Here is a 27,114-nt window from a genome sequence, read left to right as displayed (position 1 = left end):
TGTAAAATTCAAAAATGTCAGTCAAGATCCAGCAATGCAACAGTGGGCCACAGAACAGCCTCAGAGAGCTTTACAGAGAGGTTTGTTGAATACAATCTAAAAATCTAAATCCATTTGTTAAAGAGGATCTATATAGGCAAATGCAAATGAATAAGAAATTCATACGGCATCTTTGGGAAAGGACCAAGTTTTCTGTTGTTGTTTGTTTTGGTCGGTGCTGAGAATGAAATCCAGGTCCTCAGCTGCGGTAGGAAACAGCTCTACCATTGACTCCACCCCCACCCAGTAGAAAAAGGTTGAAGTGGTTCAAGGGAGACTCCCTGAGATGGGCCCACATGCCTCTGGGGCATCAGAACTGTGTTGTTAGTGACTGAACCTGAGTTCAGATCCCAGATTCCACATAATGCTGATGCAGTAGCACTGTGGTGAAATAGGGGTGCAGACAGGAAAACCCCACTAGCCTGTTATACATCCACGATTGTCCTGACTGTGTGTGCTGTGGTGTTAGTGCACACATACACAGATTAATATAAAACTGCTTTAAGGACATAGTTAATCACACAGAAGCCTAAGATGAACCTGTCAGCAGGCTTCTTTAGTCTCTCAGGCATCTAACACTGGTAGGAAAAGCCACTTTAGCAGCTATGTAGCTGATGGCTCATCTTGAACATCAGTGACTGGATTACAAAGTGCTTGGACAGCCATGTCTGGGAGATCTGCTGTGGTGACGGGTTAACCCCCTGATGACCTCACTAGCTGGAGGAAGCAAGTCACTGGAGTTGGGCCTCTGGAGTGTATCTTGCTCTGGCTGCTTCCTGACCTGAAGTGAAGAACAGTCTTTCCGAATGTTCGTACCATAATGGCAGTGCTGAAGCCAAGAGTCCAGGGATAGAACCCTCAGAAACCATGAACCAAAGTGAATACTTCTCTTTAGGTTGTTGTGTCCTAGTGATGTGAAAGTCACTAATACATGACATTTCCTTTTGCCTTCTTGAAGATTGGTACCGAGTAATCTAACCCCAGGACTTCGAGACTTCCTAACACACTTCAGCAGATTGCCACGTGTCTCCCTGCAGATAACAGATCATAGTCATCCTTCAGCATGACTCACAGTCAGCACCGGAAAGTACTTCTATAAAAGTGGTTCACAAGGTTCCCCGAGACCACACATTACAAATGCCCAGGGCGGGGGATGGAGTGAGGCTCAGTAGTTAAGAGCACTTGCTGTACTGGAAGAGGACTCAGGTTTGATTCCCAGCACCCACATGGACACTCATAACTGTAATTCCAGTCCTAGGGGATCCAACATGTGCTTCTGACCTCCAGGAGTATCGAGCATACATAAAACAGACATTCATGAGGCAAAATACCATACACATAAAAAAATGGGGAAAAAAAGGTAACAGAAAAGAGAACTGCAGCTGGGTGTGATAGTGCATGCCTTTATTTCCAGTATTCCATAGGCAGAGGCAAGCAGATCTCTGTGAGTTCAAGGCCACCCTAGTTTCTAGTCCAAGGCAGGCAGGGCTATACAACCCTGTGTCAAAAGACTAGTAACACATAATAAGTATAAAGAAAGGCTCTTGCTTTGGCATGAGTTAAACTGAATTTTTTTTAAAGCTTAAAGTCAAATCCTTAATTGAGAGATCAAGTTCATGGTTAATATCACTTCTCTGTTACAGACTGACAGTGAAGTAGGTAGGCACAGAGCAGCCGTTCCTAACAAAAATCACATCTGAGTGCTGTCACTAAGGTCTTCTAACTAAAGTCCCTGCTGATATGTTTCAAGATGAATTCAGATCAGTTTTACTGATCTTATAAACATGTACTATTTGTTCCTTAATATAAAAAAAAATGTTCAAATAGTATCCTTTTAAGTGGGATAGTTCTTATAAGTTTATATGAAGTTATGATCTCATGTTTGTGAGCTGTTACCCAAAAAGCTAGCACCCTTGTCCAGCCAAAGTGCTGACATGGCAATTTGGAGTTTAAAAAAGAGAGGAGAAGAGAGGAGAGAAGAGAAGAGGAAAAAGAAGAGAGAAAAAAAATTCTAGAGTTTGGCATTGAAAAGCTTAGACTGACTTGGCTGGGGAAATCTGGATGGTTTGGCCCTGACAGCTCCTCCCAGATGCTGGGAGGTGTTGGAGCTCAGAGACTGAGGCAGGAGCCTTTAGAATACATAAGAAAAAAAAGCCAAAGCAATCACCTTGGTACCAGCCTAACTGTGTAGCAAATGCATTGAATTTGCAGATCACAATTTCTAGTTCTAAGGACTTAGAAACTGGGCACTGCAGTAAGCAGCCTCCATCTGCAAATGCATTAAAAATGCTTCCAAAGCCCAGAGCCCAAGGATCTTACTGCAACTTAAACTTTCTATAATAGATGCTGGAAGGGTTACTATCATAGAAACCCCAGTCTTGGGTCTGCCAACCGAGTTCTTGTTTCATTTTACAGTAAATGTAAATAAATATAAGCACATGTTTTGGGCATTTTACAGTAAATGTAAATAAATATAAGCACATGTTTTGGGTAGTGACTAAACATGATGGTGTTTCTCAAAGTTTCTATAATATTTGAACACACACACACACACACACACAAACTACTATACACCGTTCCTTAATATACAGTCAGTTTCCTAAGGCCCAGCTCATCAACACAAACACAAATAAAATGACACGCTTTCTTGTAAAGTTCAGGGAAGCTGACCTGCTGTACCAGCAAGCCCAGAGGACGCCAGGCTGAGGGAGACGACAGGAGTTGACGACAAAGGCACACGACCGAAGCTGCACAGGAAATGTCAGTACGCGGGCAGCAGGAAGGGTAGCAGCATGTCCCTCTGGTAACTGCCGAGCAGCTGTGCCCACTGGAGCTGCTCAGCATCGGCCGATGCAGCTCGCATGAGGACACTAGGGGCCACGGAGACAATCGAACAACAAATTAGCTGTCTCCTTGCCTCAGCCATCAAACTATTTTTCCCATTCGCCAGCACAGTTTTGGACACTGAGACTCCTGACATAAAGTCCCCTTTCAGAGCAGGCAGTGGTGCACGCCTTTAGCCCCAGCACTCCGGAGGCAGGGGCAGGAGGATCTCTAAGTTTGAGGCCAGCCTAGTATACAGAGTAAGTTCAGGAACAGCTAGGACTACATAGAGAAACTTCCCCCGCCTCCCCCAAAAATAATAGTCAAGTCCCCTTTAGAAATAAATATCCACTCAAAAATGAAGGCAACAAACACCCTCAAGCTGGGTGTGGTGACAGACACTTGTCATCGCAGCACTCCTGAGGGTCAGCCTCAGCTACACAGGGAATGGGAGGCCCTCACTCAGACAGATTCACACTCACACAGACAGATTCACACTCACACAGCCCTAACACCCGTATCACTATTTCCAATCAGTTATCAATAAGCGGAGTTTCAGTGAGCACACAGTGCATAGCTGTAATGGGAAAGGTACAAGGGCGAAGATCAACTGGACCGCAGCAGCAGTGAGGGCTTAGCAAACCACTGAAGCAAAGTGACGTCAGTCAGAACTAGACAGCTATAATTAAGATATTCATTAATGACAAGAAAGAATAGTCTAAAAAATATAAAGAGAATGGGAAGAGAATTAAAATGGTATAGCAGAGGGGCTGGAGAGATGGCTCACCACTTAAGAGCACTGCCTACCCTTGCAGAGGACCCAGGACCCAGATGGTGGCTCACAACCACCTGAAACTACAGCCCAGGGGAGTCAATGCTCACTTCTGGCCTTCATGGGCAGTCAAAACATATTCATACATATAAAATAAATCTTAGGGGAAAAAGTTTGCCAGGGCATAATCTATTTGAAACAACAACCAGAAAAGCAGAACCAGAGAAACAGAAGGTAAAAGTCACAAAACAGGGTGAAAATGGTCAAAACTCAGGATCTAACTGAGGCAGCCTACCACAGACACGCTTTATAAACCAAGGGAAAACACTGAGTATAGAGCAGCCAAGCAGTTTCTATTTGTGTTTTTTTTTCCTTCATCATCATTCATCATCGTCATCATCATCGTTGTTATTAATATTATTGGCTTCTTGAGACAGCATCAGCTAGCCAGGGTGGTTTTGAACATTCTATGAAGCTAAGGCTAGCCTTGAACTCCTGATCTTCCAGCTTCAGTCTTCCAAGAGTTGCGATTAGGGATGTGTATCACAAGAAGATTATAATAGTATCACATACAATGAACTTTTAAAATAAAAGTTATTATTTTAGATAGTATGTATATATGTGTAGGCTAAAAAATGTATGAAATAAACTTGATGTGTTGGCTACTTATAATCTCAGAATGCTGACTGCCAAGGCAGGAGGACTGCCACAAATCAAGGTCTGCCCCTGGGCTGCACAGTGAATCCCAGACCTTGCACAGCTGCTGCTGCTCTTCCCCACTTAAATGCCTTAAACAACCCAGGTAAGGAGAGCCATATGGTTTGGCTTAGGCCACCTAACATACCATTCTCAAGGTCTTTTCAAAAATATTTTATGTGCCGGAGAAATGGCTTAGCAGTTAAGGGCACTGAATGCTCTTCCACAGGACCTGGGTTCAAATCCCAGCAACCAAACAGCAGCTCACGACTGTCTGTAACTCCAGTTCCAGGGCATCTGACACCCTCACACAGACATACATGCAGGCAAAACACGAATTTACATAAAATAAAAATAAAAATTGTTAAAATACCCCTTATTTCTAATCAATATGTACGAGTAGAAATGTACATTTGAGGCAAATGCCTGAAAAGTTGGAAGTGTAAAGCTCCACTAGAGCTGAGGTGGTGATGAACTGTCTGCTATGGGTTCTGGGAACCACACTCTGCCCCCCCCCCCCCAGCAGTCCAAACTCTTGACGGCTGAGCTATCTCCCCAGTCAAGTTTTATCCACATTGACAGGATTCCTTTCTTTATAAGGTAGAAAAATATTTCATTGTGTTATATACCGTGTGTGTGTGTGTGTGTGTGTGTGTGAGAGACTTTGTAGCCAGGCTAGTCTCATACCTTGGGTGACCTTCTCAACTCTCAATGTTGAGATTACAGGTAACAGCCATTGCACTTTGCTTACCCCTCCAGTCATTGATGGACATTTGTTCGCTTCCACCTCACAGCTGTTCACATTGTATGGTAAGTTCTAGTTCCACTAACCTGTGGAAGCTCTCAACAATGACTGCACCATTTTCTTTGTCTTATCAGAGGTACGTGATAGTTTTGGTTTCTTTACAGCTTTGTCAACACTTAGGATATCGCTTTTGTTTTAAATAGTGACATCCTGATGAGTATGAGGGAAAAGAACATGTTATAATGATAAATGGTCAGCCAGCAAGAAGACATAACAATAATAAACTTTTATATGCATAATGTTCAAAGCCCTAAACACAGGAAGCCAGATAGACAGAACTGAAGGGAGAAATAGAAACATCCAGAAACATCAGTAGCTTACTCACTCTAGAAAATGGGATAACAGCTAGAACAGTCAGGTACCCATGAGTGCAGCAAGGAAGCAGAAGTTACACCAACTGTCAGCCAGAAGCAAGAGTCATCAAGAGAGTACTTGGCCCAAGTACAGGAGAATATAGTCTTCTACAGTGCAAATGGTGTACTCTGGCTTAATAAACCACCTCTCAGGCCACAGCACAAGTCTTAGTAAATTTAAAAGACCTGAAATCAAAGCAACATGCATTTCTAAGCAAAAAGAACAGGGGAAAAACGACAATCTATACATCTTTTGTTTATTTTTGAGACAGGATCTTGCTACATACAACAAGCTGGCCTTAAAATTTGACCTTCCTGCTTCAGTCTCCTGAATGCTGGGCTACCAGGATGTACCAGCATGTGTGGCTGTAACTTTTCCTGACCTTCAGTTAGGGAATATGAGTTTCGTATATGATAGTAATTATGAGTAAAGAACAGACATTAGGACCTCAACAAAGTTAACAACCCTTTGATTCAGAGGGATCAACACAGCCCTGACAACAGTGTGGACAGGCACACTGCAGCTTCATCTACTGGGAAAACATCGTTTATCAAAAGCACGTAAAGCCACTGTGACGCAATAAAGGGAAGTTGGTTAAAGTTAGCGAATCTGACATTTCTTCTAAATATACAAACTGTGGGTGAGCTCAGGTAGAGTACGACCATCATCAGCCACCAGGGAAAGACAAAACAGAGCCACAAACGGGTGTCACTCCAAACAGAGCAGGATGCCACTAGCACAAAGACACACTGATAACTAGTCCTGGGGTGTGGACTGATACTTCACTGATGGCCAAGAGTAAAACGTGAAGCACCTTTAGAAGTCACTTTGGCTGTCTCCAATGAAGAGCACAGAGCTGCATATAACCTACAATCTCCCTTGTGGGTGTCACCCAAGGAACCCAAACCCCATCTATCCACAGAAGGACTTGTACTAAAACCATGGCAACACTGCTCACAGCTCCTGAGTCATGGTGACCTCACACAGTGAGACTATTCCCCACCACAGAATCAGTTCCTGGGCTGGAGCGACGACTCAGTACTTAAGAGTACCTGCTGCTCTTTCAAAGGATCTGGGTTCTATTCCTAGCACCCACATCACAGCTCACAGCCACTTATAACTCTAGTTCCAAGAGTGTCAATGCCTTTTTCTGGCCATGGCAGGCACCAGGCACCCACATGATTCATAGACATAGACACTGGCAAACAATCATATGCATAAATACGTAAATCTTAAGGGAGAGGTGTGATCCTGACACATCTACAAAGACTGATATAAAAGCCGTCCTTAGTCACCTAAGACCTCTAGAAAGGGTAAGTCTACAGAGAAAGCTGGCTATGGCTGCCTAGGGCTGACTACTAGTACAGAAGGGCTTCTTCTTGAGGTGACAGTTACACATCTGTGTGACTATTCTAAAACTCAATTATAGACCTTAAGTTCTATATATTACACTGAAACTAAGCTTCAATAGTCAACCTTCCCTGTAAGTTTACCTAGTATAACACAAGTTAATACCTATTTTCCTGCCGGAGAAATATTAACAGAACAATTGGGAACCTGAGGACTTTCTTGCAGCTCTGCAAGCTTCTAAGGAAAAAGAATGAAAAATAATCCAAGCAGAATTCCCACAAACACTGTGCCCTGGGACAGAGGCCAGCATATGTGTGAAGATGATGTCACCTGGCAGACTAGGAAGGCTTGGAGTTCCCTGTGCTAGTGTGTCTCACACTTAGCCTATACGGCCTCCTCCTAGGAGTGGACATGGCTATGCAGAAGCACAAGTGCCTGCTCAAGGAGACGGTCTCACAGAACTCTTCTCAGGGGCTCCTGGGTTAAGCACTGTGTTTTACCGTGCACTGGTGAATCTTCATCAGCAAACAGGCTGGGCTCTAGTTCTTTCAAGGAGCTTCTGCCTTCAAGTCGGGCAAGGAGCTTACAAAAGAGAGAGAGGGAAAATATTATGTAAATAAATACAACGTTCTAAAATTATTTATGTAAATTTCAAAAATCTTTAAGACCATAATTTTGAAGATTTAGAGATAAATATTGAAAAAGGAAATACAACTTAGGAGAAATATTATGCTTATGTTTAAAAGGTTTTATTATTTATGTGTATCGGTGTTTACGTCATGTGTACAGAGGTGCCCGAGGCCAGCGGAGGGTGTTGGATATCCTAGATCTGGAGTTACAGTGATGTGAGCACCAGTGCGGGTGCTGGGGGCCTAGAGGGTCCCCTGCAGGAGCAGTACACACTTTAACTGCTGAGCCACCTCTCCAGCCCTTGTGCCTCCTCTCCCGCCTCTCCTTTTTAAAGACAGGACTTCTACTGTTACACAGAGTAATATCCTGTCTTGAAAAACAAACAACAAACAACAAACAACAAAGATAGGGTCTTCCTATGTAGTCTTGGCTGGCCTGGGGCTCACTATATACATCAGGCTGACCTCAAAAAACTTACAGAACCTACCTGCCCTCTGCTTCCCAGGTGCTGGCATTAAAGGCACCTGACGCCATGCCCATCCCTGTTTGTTTTCACAATATTTAACTTTTAATTTATATATCAGACCTACTGAAGTGAGTTGGAACCTTTAAAGGTTGGGGATTTAGCTCAGCGGTAGAGCACTTGCCTAGCAAGCACAAGGCCCTGGGTTCGGTCCCCAGCTCCGAAAAAAAAAAAAAATAAAAATAAAAATAAAGGAATGGATAGCAACTGTAGGGTATACAGACATATTTCTAATGGCAAACTACCGTTGCTGTATTTTACAATAATATTTTTTGTACTTAGGCCAGTTACACAATGGTCTGATTTAATTTGCCCCATTTTCTTTAGCTGGGAAAGTGTCCCAGGGCAAAGGAGAGAAAAGGCTCCCTGAGGAACTCCAGGCCTAGTTGTATTTTTAAAGTAGGAGTCCAAGTATGGGGGCCACAGGCAGGTGCAGCAGGCATAGGAGATGGGCGCAGTCGACCACACGGAGAGCGGTGTGCAGGCAAAGCATAAGCTGGTTCGAGCAGCAAGAGCTTGTTACATGAAACAGGCAGGGGACCTGACTGGGATCATAACCACTAAGGTTACACCCCTCGGGGGGTGCGTCTGAGTGCTCACAGAGGTTTAACTGAAGAGGAAAGGACCTCCATCAATGTGTGAGATGCCAAACCGGGGCCAGGGTACCACACTGAACAGGAGAGCAAGCTCAGCTAGCCTAGTTTCCTTTCTGTGGCTAGGACTCAACACTCTGACTAAAAGCAACTTAGAGGAGAGGGTTTAACTGGCTTACGCTTCCAGGCCACAGTTCACCACTGACAGAAATCAGGGCTGGAAAGGCAGAAGCCAGGGAGGAACATGCTTGTTGGCTTGCTCTGCCTCATGTTTAGCTAGCTTTCCTAAAACAGCCCATGACCAGAACCTAGGAATGGTGCCATCTTAGTGGGCTGGGCCGCCCTACAGGATCAATTAATAAACAAGACAGTCCTTCACGGATATGCCCCCAGGTCAGTCTGACTCAGGCAATTCCTCAAAAGAAGGTCAGGTGATTCTAGGGTGTGTCACATGACAATTAAAGCCCACTAAAGCAAATTCCTTAAGTCTTCATTTCCTAACTGAGGATGCAGTGTGACCAATCATCCCAAATTCTGCTGTCCTGAGTACCCTGCTGCTATGGACTTAAGACAAAATAAACTCTCCCTTAAGTTCCCTTGTCTAGCATCTGCTCACAGAAGTGAGAAAAGTAATACGGAAGACGGAGTCTCAGGTCTCTGGAACTGATGGCGGGAGGAAGGTGGAGGAATTTAGAGCTGTGGCAGAAGAGCTCTAGAAAGCTGTATGCAGAACTAATGGGTCATCCTGCTGGGGGTTGGGAAGGCAAGAATGCCGAGAGAAATGGAGACCTTGAAGGCCCAGTTCCTATTGACCGTTCAGGTTAGAGTCTAGCAAAGAATCTGGCTGCGTTCTGAACTTGGGTAAGGCTGAATTAGAAAGTAATGAATTTATCCGTTTGGTGGCAGAAATCTCAAGACAGGACCACATCAGGCCAGGAGTGGGAGGGTCATGGAGTTTATGCCATAGTTCCAGAAAACCGCTGAGACCATAATGTGTGGCAGGTTTGGAGGAGAGCTCAGAAGAGGCCAGGGCCATCAGACATCCTGTGGGGAAATCTGTAGCAGGGAGTAGCTCCAGAGAGAAGCTATGTGTGCTGCAGGCCAGAGCTAAAATGGAGGGTAATCCCTACGTCCTTTGGAGCTGTGGGGACATGACAACCAGCCCTAACCCGATGGCACTCTGTTTTTGCCTGTCCAGAAATGATTTCACTCATTTGAGTGCTCAGACCTGAGTAATAACTCACAGAGATTCCTTGTGATGACTAAAGAAACTCGCTACGGAGCCAGGCGTTCCTTCAGGGCTGCTGAGCTTTTACTCTGCAATGCCTTGGAGCTCCTAGAGGCCTGTAGGTGAGGTAAGAATAGGATAACCGCTGGACTCGGTGATGCACATCTTTAATCCCAGCACTCAGGAGGGAGAGGCAGGTGGATCTCTGAGTTAGAGGCCAGCCTGATCTACAGAGCCAGTATAACCAGGGCTACACAGAGAAACCCTGAGACAAGAACAGGATAACAGGCTGTGAGGTATTAACAGCTGCCCTTGCTCCTGTAAAACCTGCTTTTGCTATGGGTAAAGATGAAGCAGTCTTTTTTATTCTAGCCTCCATACATCTAGGCCTAGAATGTTTTCAGCTTTTGAGACTTACTGCAGGATAAGCTAGCTCACTGCTTCTTTTTCTTTCTGATCTCAGGCTGGCTGGTTCAATTCAGCTATCCTGGCTCAGATTCCTCTCCAAGCTGACTGATTCAGTCTGGCTTCTCTCTGCTGCTCCAGAATTGCTCTGCTTGACCTCAAACTAACTCTAGTAATCTGCTCTAATCTTCTGACTCCTTCTCATTCTTCATCTATGTATAGCTTGTTTTCTCTCCATTACCTGTCTGTGTAACTGTCCTGGTAAAACTGCCTCCTTTCTCCTTTCTCCTCTCTCTGCACTGTCCCTTAAGTAGATTTCCTTTCCCCTCTCTTCTCTTGAGAGTTGGGCATATCCTATTCTGTCAAATCTTTCTCTGATTCATCACTTTGTCACTCAATTAGACTTCTAAACATGGGTGTGTCTTTCTACAAACTAACTTTACCATCAATGTTTGGGATTAAATGTGTGTGCTAAGGCTGAGCCACACAATTAGAAACAGTTTTTTTTCCTCAGTAAGTAGCACACTCTTGGGGTTCACAAGTGTGACCAAATATCATGCAACTGAAGGCAGGCAGCTGGAGTAGACAGTGGGTAAGAGTAAGAATCAGTTGCCCTGATGTGGATATGGTCAATGTGGAAGTTTGGCTTTATCCACAAATATTTGCTAAGATCAGAGGATGTGCTGGCTAGTTTTCATGTCACTTTGACACAGGCTAGAATCATCTGGGAAAGGGAACCTTGATTAAGAAAATGTTGCCACCAGACTGGCCTGGAAACAAGCCTGTGGGGACATTTTCTTAATTAGTAGTTGATATGGGAGAGCCCAGGCTTTTGTAGGGGGTGCCATTCCTGGGCCGGTGGTCCTGGGTGGTATAAGGAAGGAGACTGAACAAGCCGTGGGAAGGTAGCAATCCAGTAAGCAGCTCCCTCTGTGATCTCTGCTTGTCTGGCCCTGACTTCCCTGTATGATGGGCTATGCGATGAAATAGGAGCTAGATGAGGTATGAGATGGAACAAAGCTTCCTCCCTAAGCTGCTTTTGGTCAGAGCGTTTTATCACAGTACAGACTAGAGCTAGCTAGGCTTGGTGGCCCACGTCTTCAGTTTCTGGTGCTTGGGAGGTTTAGGTTGGGATTTTACATTCCCAGTGTTGCTTGGACAATACAGTGAAATTCCATCTCAAAAATTTAAAATAATACTGTAATAAAACCAGAAGACTAATTCTTTCCACATGTGAAATTAGACTCCTCAGCCACTTCCAAAATTCAACTGCCCTTCAGGGCATAGACCCAGGCTTGGATCTTGAACAAAAAAATTGTTTATATAACACAGAAAGACAACTGTCACTCCAATATGATACAACTAAATCCCAGAGTTCTAAATTTATTCCCAGAACTGCTGCTTTATAATTACCTTTTTAAAAGCAACTATTCATAAGGCTAAAAGATAAACACATAAAAGTCAAGTGAAACTATAAGATACACCTATTTCAACTTCAGTTACTCTTTCATTGGGTATATGATAAAGTTTTAATTGGGAAGAGTGCTTCAGCGATGGCTCAGTAGGTAAAGTCCTTGCTGTGCAAGCATGAAGCCTTCAATTCAGACCCCCAGACCTATGCAAAGCCAGGCAGGTACAGTGTTAGCAATCAGGTGTCTCTACCACCTGCCCCAGGCACCAGCAACAGTGAACACTCAGTTCTATGAGACACAGACCACCATGTCAGAAAAGGGAGGCTGATCGCATGGCATCCTCAGTCAGAAAGCAGAGAGAGCACTGCACACTTGTGCTCAATTCACTTTCTCCTTTTATTCTGTATAGGAGGATCCCAGCCCATGGGATGGGCAGAGCCTGTATTTAGGATGAGTCTTCCCACCTCAATTAACCCAACCTAGAAAATCCTTTACACCCACAACCAGGGATTTGTTTGCATGGTGATTTTTAAGTCCCATCAAACTGACAACTAAGCTAACCCATCATGATCTTCCAACTTTCCATAAAGAAGAAAGCCATTTGTGTATGCTCCCCACTCATACGGTTTCTCCTAAGACACGGTTACTATAAGCCCAAGGTGTCCTGGAGCGCACTCTGTAGCATAGGTTGGCCTCCCATGCTGGGATTTCAGACATGTAGCCTAGCCTGGATCGACAAATTCTAATGGGCATTTTAAGAGCAGAAATTCTCTTCTGTGCTCAGCAGTTATGGTGGATTCCATGACTGGAGCTAAGGAAGCAGGGGCAAAGGTCACACACCACTCTAACAAGCAAAGAAATGGAGAGAGAGGGTGGGGTGCCACAGGGTAACATCTTGGTTTTGCTTTTATCTTGTTTTAAGTTGTGATTCTGGTGGAAAAGACTAGTAGAAATAAATGCAGAAACCAACCATGGTGGTTTTTCCTCCCTAGTACTGAGGAGGCAGAGGCATCATGAGTTCAAGGCCAGCCTAGACTATATGAGACTCTGCCTCAATGAAACAAAAACAACAAAAAAGTGCAAAAAGAAATGACCATAGGAGTAATATAGCAAAATCCTTTCCTCTTCATTTAAGAAAAGTGTTTTCAGGGGTTGGGGATTTAGCTCAGTGGTAGAGCGCTTGCCTAGGAAGTGCAAGGCCCTGGGTTCAGTCCCCAGCTCCGAAAAAAAGAAAAAAAAAAAAAAAAAGAAAAGTGTTTTCAGCCAGGCAGTGGTGGTGCACACCTTTACTCCCAGTACTTATGAAGCAGAGGCAGAGGATCTCTGAGGTCAGCCTGGTCTACAGAATGAGTTCCAAGACAGCCGGGGTATTTAAAAAAAAAATCTTGAAGGGAAAAACAACAACAACAACAATGTATTTCAGGGGCTGGAGCAATGGCTCTTGCAGAGGGCCAAAGGTCAAATCTTCCTACTAACATGGCAACTGGCAACTGTAACTTGTTTCCAGGGAATCTGATGATCATCTGGATTCTATGGACCCAGGCGTGTATTAGGTACACACATATGCATGAGGCAAAATTTATATAAGTAAAAAAGCATGTAAGTCTGTGATTACACAAAACTAGTTATTTATTTATTTATTTATTTATTTATTTATTTATTTTTGGTTCTTTTTTTCGGAGCTGGGGACTGAACCCAGGGCCTTGCGCTTCCTAGGTAAGCGCTCTACCACTGAGCTAAATCCCCAGCCCCAAAACTAGTTATTTTTAAGTAAATGCTATTTTGTCTTACTTAATAAATATTTGTCTCTGACAAAGGGGCAACTCTGTAGCTTTTTTCCATTGTTATTGAAAACCAGACACTGTTATCAATATTTATAGTGTGTTATGAGGTTGCCATGTTCAGTGCACTTAGAGAAAAGCCTGGTGGGGGATCTGGGAGGGAAGTGAAAAACAGTGTTGTGGTGTGTGTGTACCCATGTGAGTGCATCTGTCCATCCATCCTCTTTTACACTGAGAGATGTGTGATCCACCTATTTCTTAAAACTCACTTCCCAATATTCTCTTTGTTCCAACTTTCCAGAACTACCGGCTGTTCTCCTAAATCACTGGCTCTCTACCTTCTTAATGCTTCAACCCTTTAGCTTTAGGACAGCTCCTCATGTTGCAGTGACTCCCAACCATAAAATTATTTTCATTGCTACTCCATAACTGTTAATTCTGCAAATGTTATGAATCCTAATGTAAATATTTTTTTGAGATAGAGGTTTGAAAAAGGGTCGGTGACCCACAGTTTGAGAACTGCTATCCTACATGTTGCCCTTGCTAAACGCAGACCCTACCTGAGCTGCTCCTTCCTCCTCAACAAACCACTGCAGAGATAGTCCTTAAAATGCCAGTTCAGGGGCTGGGAATTGTGGTGCAGGTGGCTAAGCCTGTGCTTAGTAATCATGAGACCCTGGAGTTCACGCTTGGCAGTGGATAGCAGGGCATGGTAGCACACACGTGTAAGCCTAGCATTCAGGGAGGCAGGTTAGTCAGAAGTTGAAGGTGGGAGCTAAAGATGTGGATCTCAGTTAAGAATTGGTATTGTTCTTACAGAGAACATGAGTCTGGTCCAGGTGACTCTCGATTGCTAGTAACTCCAGCTCCTGATCATCTGACACCTTTTCCTCTGGCCTCCAAATTCATCTGCACACATGGGTATATACCAATCCACAAACACATATTCATTTACATAACTTACATAATTAAATTGGTCAAGGTTATCCTCAGCTGCACAGCAAGTTCAAGGCCAGCCTGAGCTACCTAGATCCCCTCTGAAGAACATGTAAGTCATCTCCTCCTACAGTCTGTTTTACCCTCTTTTGGAGAGGCATGCTTTTACCATACACTGTACATTTTACGCCAGCTTCAATGATTACATTTTGTCTGTTTGGGAGAGGGCCTCACTATGCAGTCCTGACTGGCCTAGAACTCCCCATATAAACCAGGCTAACTTCACCTCCCTATATAAACCAGGTGCCTCCACCTCTTTAGTGCTAGGATTAAAGGCGTGCACCACCAAGTCTGTTGAGTTTTCTGTTGTTTCTTACTCCCAACTCTTGGCTGACATAGTACTAGAACCAGTAACACACGTTAACGGCTAACGGTTCCTGAATGAAATGGCTAGCGTGGCTCTGGAGACAGACCATAGAGTCATTCTGGGATACAGGGGGATGGGTGCCACAAGCAGGTTAGTTACAGAGGTGAAGCAAGCTACCCAAATTCAGGAAACGTCTACAGATGCCTCAACTGGTGGGCCTCCCTTCCCCAGCTCCGGTCGCACAGCTCGCCATTGCTGACAGGTTCACTGGCGGCTGCCCGGCAGCCTCACGGTGGCCCTGGGCGCCACACCGCGACCTCCCACTGTGGTGCGCGCCCTCCCGCTGCTCCATGGGTCTCACCTCGGTCCCGGATTCTGCCCTGCGAAAGTCGCTGCACATCGCCCCGCCAACTCCTCGGGTTCAACCTACCCGCCAGCAACGCCATTTAGCAAGAGCGTGAGACGCACAGCCAGTCAGCGCACCGGCCCCATGTGCGCGTGCGCACTGTGCGGGCTCCGGGCCAGAGAGGCCTGGAGCATGCGCAGTAACGCTGCGGCGCCCTCCGGTGACGCCAGTCTCCTGCGCCTCCTTTAGTCCGTTCGTTCTCTTCTGTTACTCATCTCAACTTGTCTTTATCAGGCAAAATTAACTTGATTTTGAATTTTATTTTATTTTTTTAGAGATGATTTCCTATTTTGTCCTGGCTGTTCTGGAACTCACTATGTAGAGATGGATTTCCTATATTGTCCTGGCTGTTGTGGAACTCACTATGTAGAGATGGATTTCCTATATTGTCCTGGCTGTTCTGGAACTCACTATGTAGACCAGACTGGCTTCGAACTTTGCCTGCCCCTGCTTCCTGATGCTAGGATCAAAGGCGATCACCACCTCTCCCAGTGCTCAGTTGTTCTAAAGAAACAAAGTAAATCTTCCTGCCAAGGTTGTGTATGCCTGTGATTCTAGCACTCAGGAGGCTGAGGCAGGGGAAATCACCAAGAGTCAGATCAGGCAATAGCCTGCGCTATGGCGTGAGATGGTGTCTTAAAAATGCTAGGACAAAAGTTTACAGATTTGGGCTTTTGATGTGTCAGTTGGTCCTAACAACTCCTGAGGCTGAAGCCAGATGATTGATTGAGTCCAGGAGACTACCCTGGGCAGAACAGCGGAACCGGAATAAAAGGAAACGAGCAAGCACGTTCTTTTGTCCTTCTTGAAGCAAAAGCTCTGATTGGCTGTGTTATTTATCGATAACTGGAGTGGGAAGGGAGAAGTGTATATTGAATTGAAAAGAACTGTGGAAATACACTGAGCTTGTGAAATTTTCAAACTCTTAGTTTGTTTAGGTTGTTTGTTTGCCTTTGTGTGTGTGTGTGTGTGTGTGTGTGTGTGTGTGTTATTTGTATTTCATAAGTTCTAGAAATACAGGCCAGCAGCAGTCCTCTATGTAATTCTAGGCATCAACACTTCAGTGCATGCTAGTTAAGCACTCTTGCAGATGAACTATATTCCCTGACCCTTTTTGTTTAGATCTTGGGTGAAGGAAGAAGTAGAGAGTAGAATAATTTTATTACTATTGCCTGTCAAATGTCCATTGGTTAAATACAGATAGAATATTTATACTTTGTATAACTGTGAGTACAAATATTATGTACATAGTACACATGGATGTCTGTACAAGACATACTACCACACATCGGATTTGAACTTTTCTAGGAATATGTCACAGGAGACATGCCTGGAGTTTACAACTTATTAGGTCAGTTACTGGAACTCCTGAAAATTCACTTTCCAACATATATGTAGGCTGTTTCCTTGTGAAGAGGTATGAGGTTGTCTCTTGTCATATTCTTGAAGCTGTGTAGTTAATTATCTGTAGTGACTAGTTTATGTCATCTTGACACAAACTAGAATTATCTGAAAGTGAGGTGCCTCAATTGAGGAAATGCCTCCATAAGGTCTGGCTGTAGGGACTCTCTCTCTCTCTCTCTCTCTCTCTCTCTCTCTCTCTCTCTCTCTCTCCCTCCCTCCCTCCCTCCCTCCCTCCCTCCTTCCCTCCCTCCCTCCCTCCTTTTGTTTTCTTTAAGACAGGGTTTTTCTGTGTAAGCCCGCTGTCCTGAAACTTGATTTGTAGACCAAATTCAAACTTAGAGATCCACCTGTATCTACCTCCCAACTCGATGGGATTAAAGACATGCACCACCATCACCACCAGATAGGGTATTTCTTAGTGATTGATAGGGGAGGGCTCAGCCCATTGTGGGTGGGGCCGTCCTTGGGCTGGTGGTTCTGAGTTCTATAAGGAAACAGGCCAAGCAAGCCATGTGGAGCAAGCCAGTAGGCAACATCCCTCCATGGCCTCTGCATAAGCTCATGCCCCCAGGGTCCTGTCCTGTGTGAGTTCTGCCTTCACTGCTTTTGATGATGAATTGTTACCTGAACTGTGAGTGAAATATACACCCTCCCTCCCTAAGTTGCTTTTGGTTGTGGTGTTTCGTCACAGCAGTCATATCCCTAAGATGTGAGAGTGCTTTGTAAATACCAGGTGCTGTTCTCAGTGCCTTGTATACACTGATCTACCGACTCCTCGGCCCTGCTGTAATTGTGCACGTTCAGAGGGTAACAAGAATGGACACCATCTAAGCTCTGGTTACTTTACAGGGACAGTGTAATGGGTGGATAGAATAATGCAAAATTGCAAGTAAATACCACATATACAAATAAGAGCTTTAAAAAGCCTTGATGTGAAAGGAGATATTTTTTAATATATATAAGATCTGGGGAGGTGTGTGTATATGTGTGTTTACATATTGAAAGAGTAATAGCTGGGCATGGTGACACACATATGTAAAACCAGCATTTGGAAGTTTGAGGAAAAGAGTAAACAAACGAAAGCCAAACAAAAGATCCTGGGTGATATCACCAGACACTTGCTATAATTTTAATAGGGGCAAAGGGATGGTTCAGGGTAATGGGACTTGCTGCTGAGGTTAATGACCTGAGTTCAATCCCAGGACTCACTTGGTAAAAGGAGAAAAACCAATGTCTACACACATATGCACACAAGTAGATGTAAAAGAATAATTTTAGAAGGAGGGAGGAAAGGAAGGAGAGGAAAGAAAAAAACTTTTTAAAAAATATATTAAATTTCCTTTGTATGAGAGTTTGCTTCCACATACCTTTCTGCACCACATGCATCCTTGGTGTTTGCAGGGGCACAGAGGGCACTGGATCCCTGGAGCTAGATCTAGAGATGGCTTACAGTGGACCATCACGTGGGTGCTGGGAGTCGAACCCCAGTGCCCTGGAAGAACAATGTTCAGTCTTAACCACTGAGTCATCTTTCCAGACCTGAAAGAACATTCTTGATCCTTAGTAGTATGCAGAGAAGGGAGTTAAGAACCTAAAGAGTTAGGCGAATGTAGTGTGTGGCAGAAGTTATCTCACCAGGAGGACTTCCCACCGGACTTGTCATAATATCATTTTATACACATCAACTATCCCATCCACCATACATACTCTCTGCTCTCTAAGAATGCGTCAGGACACTGGCACTTATGCCACCGTCTCACACACTCCTCAGACTGTGTCCAGAGCTCAGTGATGTATGACTGTAGTAACTCTGGCCATCAACGTCAAGGTGACAAACCACCTCTCGGTTAGAAAAGCCCAGACTCGTGTGTGCCATCCTTCTGTCCTGCAGGTTCATTAGAGGCCTATAGAGTAGCATTGCCTTGTGGGTTTCATATTTAGTGCTAACAATGCTCTATAAATGAGTCGCAGTGGGCTTGGTGGCAAGTTACACAAGGCACTGCTTTTGTTTATTTTAACAATAAAAGGGCTGGAGAGATGGCTCAGCAGAGAACCTGGGTTTCATTTCCGGCACCACCTGGAGGCTCACACCTGTAATTCCAGTTCCAGCCTCTTCTGGGCTCCGTGAGCACCATGCAGGAAAGAAAAACACCCAAGCATATAAAAATAATTTTTAAAATCTGAAACAATGGGCCTTGCTGAGTCGCATGCTGAAGTCCAGAATATGGCCAGCTAAGAGTTAGTTAATGAGAAGCTCAGTTAGACAAACAGGGTACATAGCAAGATCCTGATGCAGAAAACAAAACCAGGCAAAATGGGAATATCACAGAATGTAGACTCATGAAAGGCCTGTGACTCTTTGAAGCATCGGGAAGCAAGTCAACCTGTGAGGAGGCCAAGGGAAGTTCTGATTGAGACAGGGTCTCATACTGTAGCCCAGGATGGCCTGAGACTCATGATGAGCCTGCTGCCATTGCCTCCTGAGGACAGAAACAGAGACTTTATGACCACACCCAGCTGGGCCTGAGTTCTCTCTTATAGTCACAAAATGAGGATTTTTACAAACCATAAAAACAAGCCATTGAGGTGGTTTAGAATAAAAACATGTACAGTGCAAGCCCAGGGACCTGAGTTCAATCTGTGGAAACCGCATAAAGAGAAGGCGAGAACCATCTCCAAAAAGTTTTGCTGTCCGAAGTATGACAGTGCCCACACATCATACGTGGGAGTGGAAATTATGAAGACCCACAGAGAGGACGGAGACAGATGGCAAAGGATCTGGCATGGGGTTCACTTTCAAAAATGGTGGCTGTCATCTAGTCTAATGGCCTTACTTCACAAAGGAGAAAATAAAGGCTGTGTCAGTTGCTTTTCTATTGCTGTGATAAAACACTGTGGCCGAGGAAACTCATAGAAGAAAGAGTTTACTTGTGCTCCTGATTCTAGAGGGCTGTAGCCCATGATGCTGTAACAAAGGCATGGCAGGAGCAGGAAGCTGAGAGCCCACATCTTGAATATAAGCGAGCAGCAGACAGAGGAAGCGGGCAATGATGAAACTCTTTTTAGATTTACTTATTTTACTTTGTATGTGTAAATGTTTTACCTCTGTGCTTGTTTGTCCCGTGCATGTGTACCTATTGGATTCCTGAAACTGGGGTTACAGATGTTTGTAAGTCACCATGGGTGTTGAGAATCATACCTGGGTCCTCCACATTAGCAACAAGTGCTCTTAAGATGTGATCTTTTTAAATGTAAATGCACACCCCCTGTGATGTGTTTTCTCAGCCGAGGCTACTACATCTGCTGGAATTCCCCCAAACAGTGCTACCAAACTGGGAACCAAGTGTTCAAGCACTAGAGCCTATGGGAGATAGTTCATCAAATTACCACAAGGGCATTAGGGTCCCAGAAATTTGACATCTGGTCCAGGCCCACAGAGGGAGAGCTGACCTGATAGCAGGTGTTGTGTCTCTCCCTCATTCCAAGACCTGCTCTCCTACAGCACCACTCTTCTTGATCTGACACCAACAAATCTCACAGATGCAAAGCCCAACCTCAATAGCCATTGAAGTAAAGCCTTAAATAGAACTTTCATTTCTTTCTGATAAATTTAAGTAAATTCATTTGGAATCATTTCATACTAATGCAAATATCCTTAGGGGGAAAAAATCTCTCAAGGTGTCAGTATATATTTCCTGAGCTAAATACTTACTCTCGGTTTTTCCTTTTTCTTTTCTTTCTCTTTTTCTCTTTTCTTTTTTCTCTTTCTTTCTTTCTTTCTTTCTTTCTTTTTTTTTTTTTTTTGAGACAGGGTTTCTCTGTGTAGACCTCTGCCCTGGAACTTAATCTGTAGACTGGGCTGGCCTGAATTCTTCTGCCTCCCAAGTGCTAGGATCAAAGGGCTACACCAGCACATTTGGCTTTCCTCTCATAAAATTTAGAAAACACTTGCAAAATATTTACATTTTGCACCTCGGTCTATTGAACTTAAGCCCTATGTCTTCCTCCCAGCCTCATGCTCCCAGAAATAAGATTCAGACTCAAAATGTATTTACAAATGCCTTGGCCTTATAGCTAGCCTCTTCTCTGACTAGATATAAGTTTAAAAAGAATCTGACCTATTCTAGCCTACATTCTGCCAAGTGACTGGCTACCTGTGCTCAGGTACCGTGTATCTCTCTCCTCACACCTTTCCAGCAATCTCCCACTTGGCTCTATCCCAGAATTCTTTCTCCTCACAGACATCCTACATCTGATAAGTCATAGGCCATAGTCTTTTTTTTTTTTTTGTTGTTCTTTTTTTCGGAGCTGGGGACCGAACCCAGGGCCTTGCGCTTCCTAGGCAAGCGCTCTACCACTGAGCTAAATCCCCAACCCTGGCCATAGTCTTTTTAATTGACAGGTATTGCATCCATACAATCACATGATATTCTCTGTATAATTCCCACTTTTAGTCCAATAAAAGGTTCTTTTTCTTTCAACTATAAGTTGAATATAGCAATTATGAAAATTAGAAGGTTTGGTATACATTTATAATGTTCAGTCCGTAGTATTTGGGAACTTAGGTAAAGTATTCTCTCAATCTATTCTATCTTGGTGAGTTTAGAGTTCTGCATCTAAATAATTGTCTATCCTAACTCATGTTATTAACTTTAAAACATTTTCTTAGACCTAGAACTATTTCTTAAATCCTAAACAATATAAACTTGTACTAAGACTACAACTATCCTTAACCTCGTCAGAGACCTGAGAAGGAATAAGTATTGCCTGAGATTGCAGGAAGTACAGGGACTTCAGAAATTATAGAAATGACAGAGACATCTTACTGGTTGGACAGTCCCCAATATTGTCTCTGTAATATTGGAGCATCTATCTTTCCCCCAGGATATTTGACAGACCTTATGTGAAGCAGGAATTATTAAGGTTTGTTTACCCTGTCTTGGCAGAGCTTGGCAATTGACTTCCTTGTGTCTGTTTGTCCTTTCTGGACATATTTCTCTGTAGTCGAAGCATGGACACTTCTTTTTGCTCAGTGGCTAGCCTGCCACAAGTAAAGCAACTCCATATGGAGTTATTGATGTTCATTGTCATCTTTGAAGTGGAATGAGGGTGACCTGTCTCATAGTCAAAAGATCTTTTAATAATAAAATGATTGTAAATGCCATATCCTATGGATCTCTGAGGTTTTTGTAGACCAACTATTGTATATTTGAATTTTCAAACATTAAATATTCTTAGCTATCTACTATGTGAATAACTTTGAAAACATTTTGTAATTAACAAAAACTAGTACCATGTGGTGGTTTGAATATGCTTGACCCACAGGGAGTGGTACTGTTAGGCTGCGCAGTCTTGTTGGAGGAAGTGGTCACTGTGAGGGTGGACTTTGAAGCTCTGCCCAGTACAGAAGTGTCAGGTTTTTTTCCTGGCTGCAGTCAGGTCAAGATGCAGAGTTCTTAGCTCCTCCTGCACCATGCCAGCCTGGATGCTGCCATGCTCCTGCCTTGATGATAATGGACTGAACCTCTGAACCTGTGAGCCAGCCCCAATTAAATGTCCTTAATAAGAGTTGCCTTGGTCACAATATTTCTTCACAGGAATAGAAACCCTAATTAAGACATATCTAATATGAACATGAGTTTGATTATCTAATTAGTAATTTGTATTTCTTAAACATCCCCAATAGTTTGTAATAACTGCTTTCAAAAGGACTAGAACTTTATATTGCATCTTTAAGAATTATATAAGTAAAATACCTCAAATATACATTATGTGCATGAAAAATAATCTTAAATTTGTATCAATATACAAAATTCTCTACCAATGTAAGATTATGGCTATAAAATGGTTTTTGGTTTAAGAGTAGATTCAATAATCTACCCCTATTTGTCTAATTTCATATATATATATATATACACACACACATATATATATATATATATATATATATATATCTCCCCTCTTTTACTTTTCATCTCTCTTTCCCTTACCTAAGAAAGAAAACGGGGTAGAGAAGAGGAAAGGAAAGACAAGAATCCCTGAGTCTAAATTCCCTATTCAGTTTCCTCCCTGTCCAAGGCCATATTTAATGGTAATCATCCCCTAAAATGACAACATATTTATCATCTATAAAATGACCAAAACCATTCACCCCAATTTAAGGGATTGTGACAACAATCTTCTTATAATTGCTTCTTGCTAAATTGGGGCAAAGAATTCCTGTTAGGGGGCCCAAGAAAATTAGAAAAATGGTTAGTCTTAAGAAAGCTAGTTGTAACATTTATTTTCCACTCTCCTTGTGTTGAGAAAGTTTAGGGCTTAATTGAAGTCCTGACTGGAAGAGTCTGAAAGGCTGGATGAACAGAGGTCATCCAGATTAGCATCTTGGATTAGCAGTTCTTTCTGAAGCGAGTTTCTGGAAACACCATCCGTGTGAGGCAGAATCAATTAGGGAGCTAGAACAGCAAGGCTCAACATCTCAGCATTCTCAAGGGCAAATTCTGTCAGGGCCGCCCTCCTGGTTTTTACTCTGTAACATACAAACCTTACAAGGAATACACAGTTCTACAAAGACGTTTGTATGGATGTGCGAGGTGAACAGATAAATTAAGGATGATTTATTTCTTCCTCCTCGTTTGTGTAGACTAAAGACAACTGTCTCTCAGAAGTTAGTCTGATCATGTAAACAAACTGCAATATAAATTTCCGTTCATGCCATGTAAAAGGATAGTATACAGTAACAAGTCATGAGAATTTTGTAGCCAACAAGAAGATTTATTGGCTATGTAAGCTGACATTTTGGCTGGAGAGATATCTATATCTTTATCTATATCTATATCTATATCTATATCTATATCTATATCTATATCTATATCTTTATCTATATCTATATCTATATCTTTATCTATATCTATATCTATATCTTTATCTATATCTATATCTATATCTTTATCTATATCTATATGTATATCTATATGTGTACATACCAGTCAGGTTCAGAGTTGTTTTAATAGAGGAATTAATAATATATATTACTAGTGCATTCGGTCCTTTTGATTTTCTCCTGTCTGCAGCTGAGATCTTAAGAAGGTCTCCCTCTATCAAATCTGATTCTTATAACTTTAGGGAGGCCTTTTCCTTTTTCCTATTAACACAAACCTAGAATATTTCTCCAAATATTGACATCCAAAATCATCAGAAGTATAGATTGACTCAATCTAACAGCCTCCTTTTTATCTAGGTCTGTTCTATTTTGACCTCTCTCATAGAGGATTTGTAATACCATCCTCACCATAGAACGTATAACAATCTTGATTTTGATAATCAAAGCAATTTAAAACTAATTAAATTTTATTAAAATGTATTAAATTAAATAAAATTTAATATACTAAATGTAATAAAAGTTATTAAATTATTAAAATCAATAAATAAATAATTATTTATTGAGACAGAATTTCTCTGTGTAGCCCAGGCTGATTTGGATTTGTTCTGTAGATTATCTGGCCTTGAATTCACAAGGAACCTATCTGTTCCTGCCTTTGTCTCCTAAGTATTGAGATCCAAGGCTTGGATTTAATTATTTATTATCTATCTGCCTTTGAAATAATTTATGTCAATTTCCATTTCTTTCTCCTGTCTTTGGATATTAATATGTACATGGATAAATATACCTATATTCCTTTTCCTCTTTATATAAATCTACATGTGTGTATACCCATGTGCATGCATGTGCATGTTATACTTATGAGTGTATGCTATAGCCCATGTATCCTTGCCTTCCACTTTGAGACAGGGCTCTATGTTACCCACTGCTGTGTATACCCAGCTAAATGGTCCACAGCATCCAGAGATTCTTCTAGTCCCAACCCTACCTCACTGTAGGAGAATCACAACTATGTCAGGCTTTTACCCACCAAGCATCTCTCTAGCCTCACTAGCCCAGAGTCAGATTGAGGATCCTGCATTTTCCCTAGGTGTCACACCTCTTTAGTCAGCCACCTTCCATTGACAGGGTCTTTCACCATCACTGGTGAGTGGTATTTCAGGACATACCTCCTTTCTGGTTAGCCTGACAGTATCCTAGTGCGGAGACAAGACAGGACAACCAAGCAACTCTTATACAAGGAAGCATAGACTAGGGGCTGCCTCACATGGCATTATCACCATGGCAGGCAGAATGGTGGCTCGCTGGCAGACATGGCTCTGGAGAAGTAGCTGAGAGTTCTATGTCCAGATCTGCAGGCAGCAGGAAGAGAGATGAACATGGGCTTTTGAAATCTCAAAGCCCACCCTGAGTGGCACATTTCCTCCAACAAGGCCACACCCATTGTCCTTCTCAAGTAGTGCCACTCACTGATGACTGAGCATTTGAATATGCATCCAAGGGTCCATTTTTAGTCAGCCTCCACAGTGACAGATTTAGTGATGGGAGGGAAGCCATGTGGGAATGATTTTTTTTCTGCTTCTGACGCTGGCTTGGATTACTCTAAGGTAATTAATATTTTTCCACCTATGACCCAATCACTTAGCATCTGTGGGTGATGGCTTTCCCAAAGTATTACCCTGGGATGCCCAAATAGTTGTTCTGCTGCAGCATTCTTTCAACATTTACAGCTAGAATTTTCCTGTAAACCACATCTGCTTCCTTACTTTACTTATCTTCAGACAAGGTCCTACTATGCAGCCCGTGCTGACTAGGACTTTAAATTTCTTCTGTCCCTTTTGTCCAGCTTTGTAACCCAATCTTGTGCTTGTTCAAAACAGGGCTTCACCAAACAGCTCACATTGCCTGTAGTCTGTCATGGAGCTGAGACTGATCTCAAATTCATGGCAAACCTCCTGTCTCAGCCCCAAAGTAGTGGAATTCCAGGTGTGTACTACTAATGATAGCACACACTTCTCTTTAATAAGACTTAATAACACACTTAAGTTTCATGACAAACTTGTGCACAGATGTATGTATGCAAGGATAGACTATGCAATAAAACATGTATCAAAACTACGACCTCATTTTTATACTTTGTAAATAAAAAAAATTCATATTAACAAAAGGAAGAAAGGCCAGCAGAAAATAAATAACCCTTTCAGATGATCCCATGAGCTTGAAAGCTGTGCGTGTAGTGCATATTTATTGTAAATTCCTCCAAAGGGGCAGGGCAGGTCATAAGGACTGGGAGGCTCTGAAGGAGATGGGCACTGGATGGTTTTGAAGCCTTGGGAGTGAGAGGCTCTAAAACGGGGAGAAAGAGGCAGCTCTCAGGCTAGTCCACAGGTTCTGGTGTGGAAAGGCAGAAGCAACCCTGTCATGGCCATCCTGTTCATCAGGGTCTGAGTGACCTACCTTGCTGCTCAATGGATATGGCCAAGTCCATAACCTGGGCCCTTAACAAAGTGAACTTTGAACATGTGGCTTTGGGACCTGTGATCTTGCAAAGGGCACTGAGAATCAGGGATACAGCATTCTTATGGATGAATTAAACACACACACACAAACACACATACACACACATGCACGATATGTATTAGACCTTTTATGTGACAAAAACAGGTTAAAAATAAATACAAAGTATGACAAGATGGCTCAGCTGGTAAAGGTACCTGCAGCCCAGGCACCCAAAGGCCCAAGTTTAATCCATTGATCCCACATGGTGGAGGGAGAGAAGGAGGCCTCTGACCTTTACATGCTCACTGCAGTGTGCGCATACTAACAGACAAACAAGCGATGAATGAATGAATGAATGAATGAATGAGTAAATAAAGTTAAAAGACTTAAATCTGAATACCCATGAACTGTTGATTGGCTGGCTTACTTATGTGGTGATGGAGTGACACTGGATACAGCTACCATTGCACTCACTGTAGAAGGAAGATCAGTGGAGCTGAGGAAGAAAAGCAGCAGTGCTCCCTAAAACAAATACGCATCAGAGCATGGTGCAGCCAGAGGACAGAGAGCTGCAGCTGTGAGCACAGTCTTAGGACAGACACCTCAGTTTTAGGGTTTTGCCAGAGGAGTCTGGCGTCTGAGGCAGAGGTCAGCACCACAGAGGCCCAGAGGCAATCTGGCAACCTGTGAAACGGATGGACAGACTCAGCCATGCCTGAACCTCAGCAATCAACAAGCAGCGAGTGTAAGCCAAAATTAGAGGAGAAATTTAGGCGAGGTTCGGTAGTGCATGGCTTGGGAGGTAAAGGCAGGAGGGTACAGGAGTTCATCCTTGGCTGGACACTGTGTTTGAAGAGCCTGTCTATAAAGAACAAAACACAAAAATCCACAACCAAACAATACATGGCTTATTGGGAGGGCCCTTGCTCCCAAAGAACCAAATTTGATCTCTGAAGCTCACCCTCACGTACACGCATTTACATAGGCCCACAAACACACATACATAAACAAATCAATAGATGCATAAAATTTAAAAATATGTAATACATACACACATACATGTTTTGTTTTTAATTTATAGATAATGACTCTGCACGTTACAGGGCATAGCGCAATGTACCAATAGATTGTACAATATGAAAAGGTTCAGGCTGGGTACTCATGAAGCAGAGGCAGGTGGGTCTCTGTGAGTGCCAGCTCAGCCAGGG

At 43.0% G+C, this 27,114-nt stretch overlaps 1 protein-coding gene across 4 annotated transcripts in view; it reads right to left on the bottom strand.

Moving 5' to 3' along the window:
• Xrcc2 (X-ray repair cross complementing 2) overlaps positions 1–15,903 on the bottom strand; it is a 79,960-nt gene extending 64,057 nt beyond the window's left edge. The window contains exons 1-4 of one of the 4 annotated variants that reach the window (XM_063286460.1): positions 15,076–15,903; positions 7,340–7,421; positions 2,710–2,909; positions 4–1,070 (exon numbers count right to left, since the gene is read on the bottom strand). In XM_063286460.1, coding sequence (XP_063142530.1) covers positions 1,038–1,070; positions 2,710–2,909; positions 7,340–7,421; positions 15,076–15,114 — 354 coding nt within the window. In that variant the 5' untranslated portion in view covers positions 15,115–15,903 and the 3' untranslated portion in view covers positions 4–1,037. Of the gene's footprint in view, positions 1–3; positions 1,071–2,709; positions 2,910–7,339; positions 7,422–15,075 lie in introns of those variants that run through there. The other 3 variants (XM_039108057.2, XM_039108056.2, NM_001109215.2) reach the window with 3 other exon arrangements.
• Between the last annotated feature and the right edge of the window lie 11,211 nt (positions 15,904–27,114).

Source organism: Rattus norvegicus, chromosome 4 (assembly GCF_036323735.1).
Source record: "Rattus norvegicus strain BN/NHsdMcwi chromosome 4, GRCr8, whole genome shotgun sequence".
Taxonomy (NCBI): Eukaryota; Metazoa; Chordata; class Mammalia; order Rodentia; family Muridae; genus Rattus; species Rattus norvegicus.
Note: the sequence above shows the minus strand (reverse complement) of the source record. Positions and strands in the feature narration are given on the sequence as shown.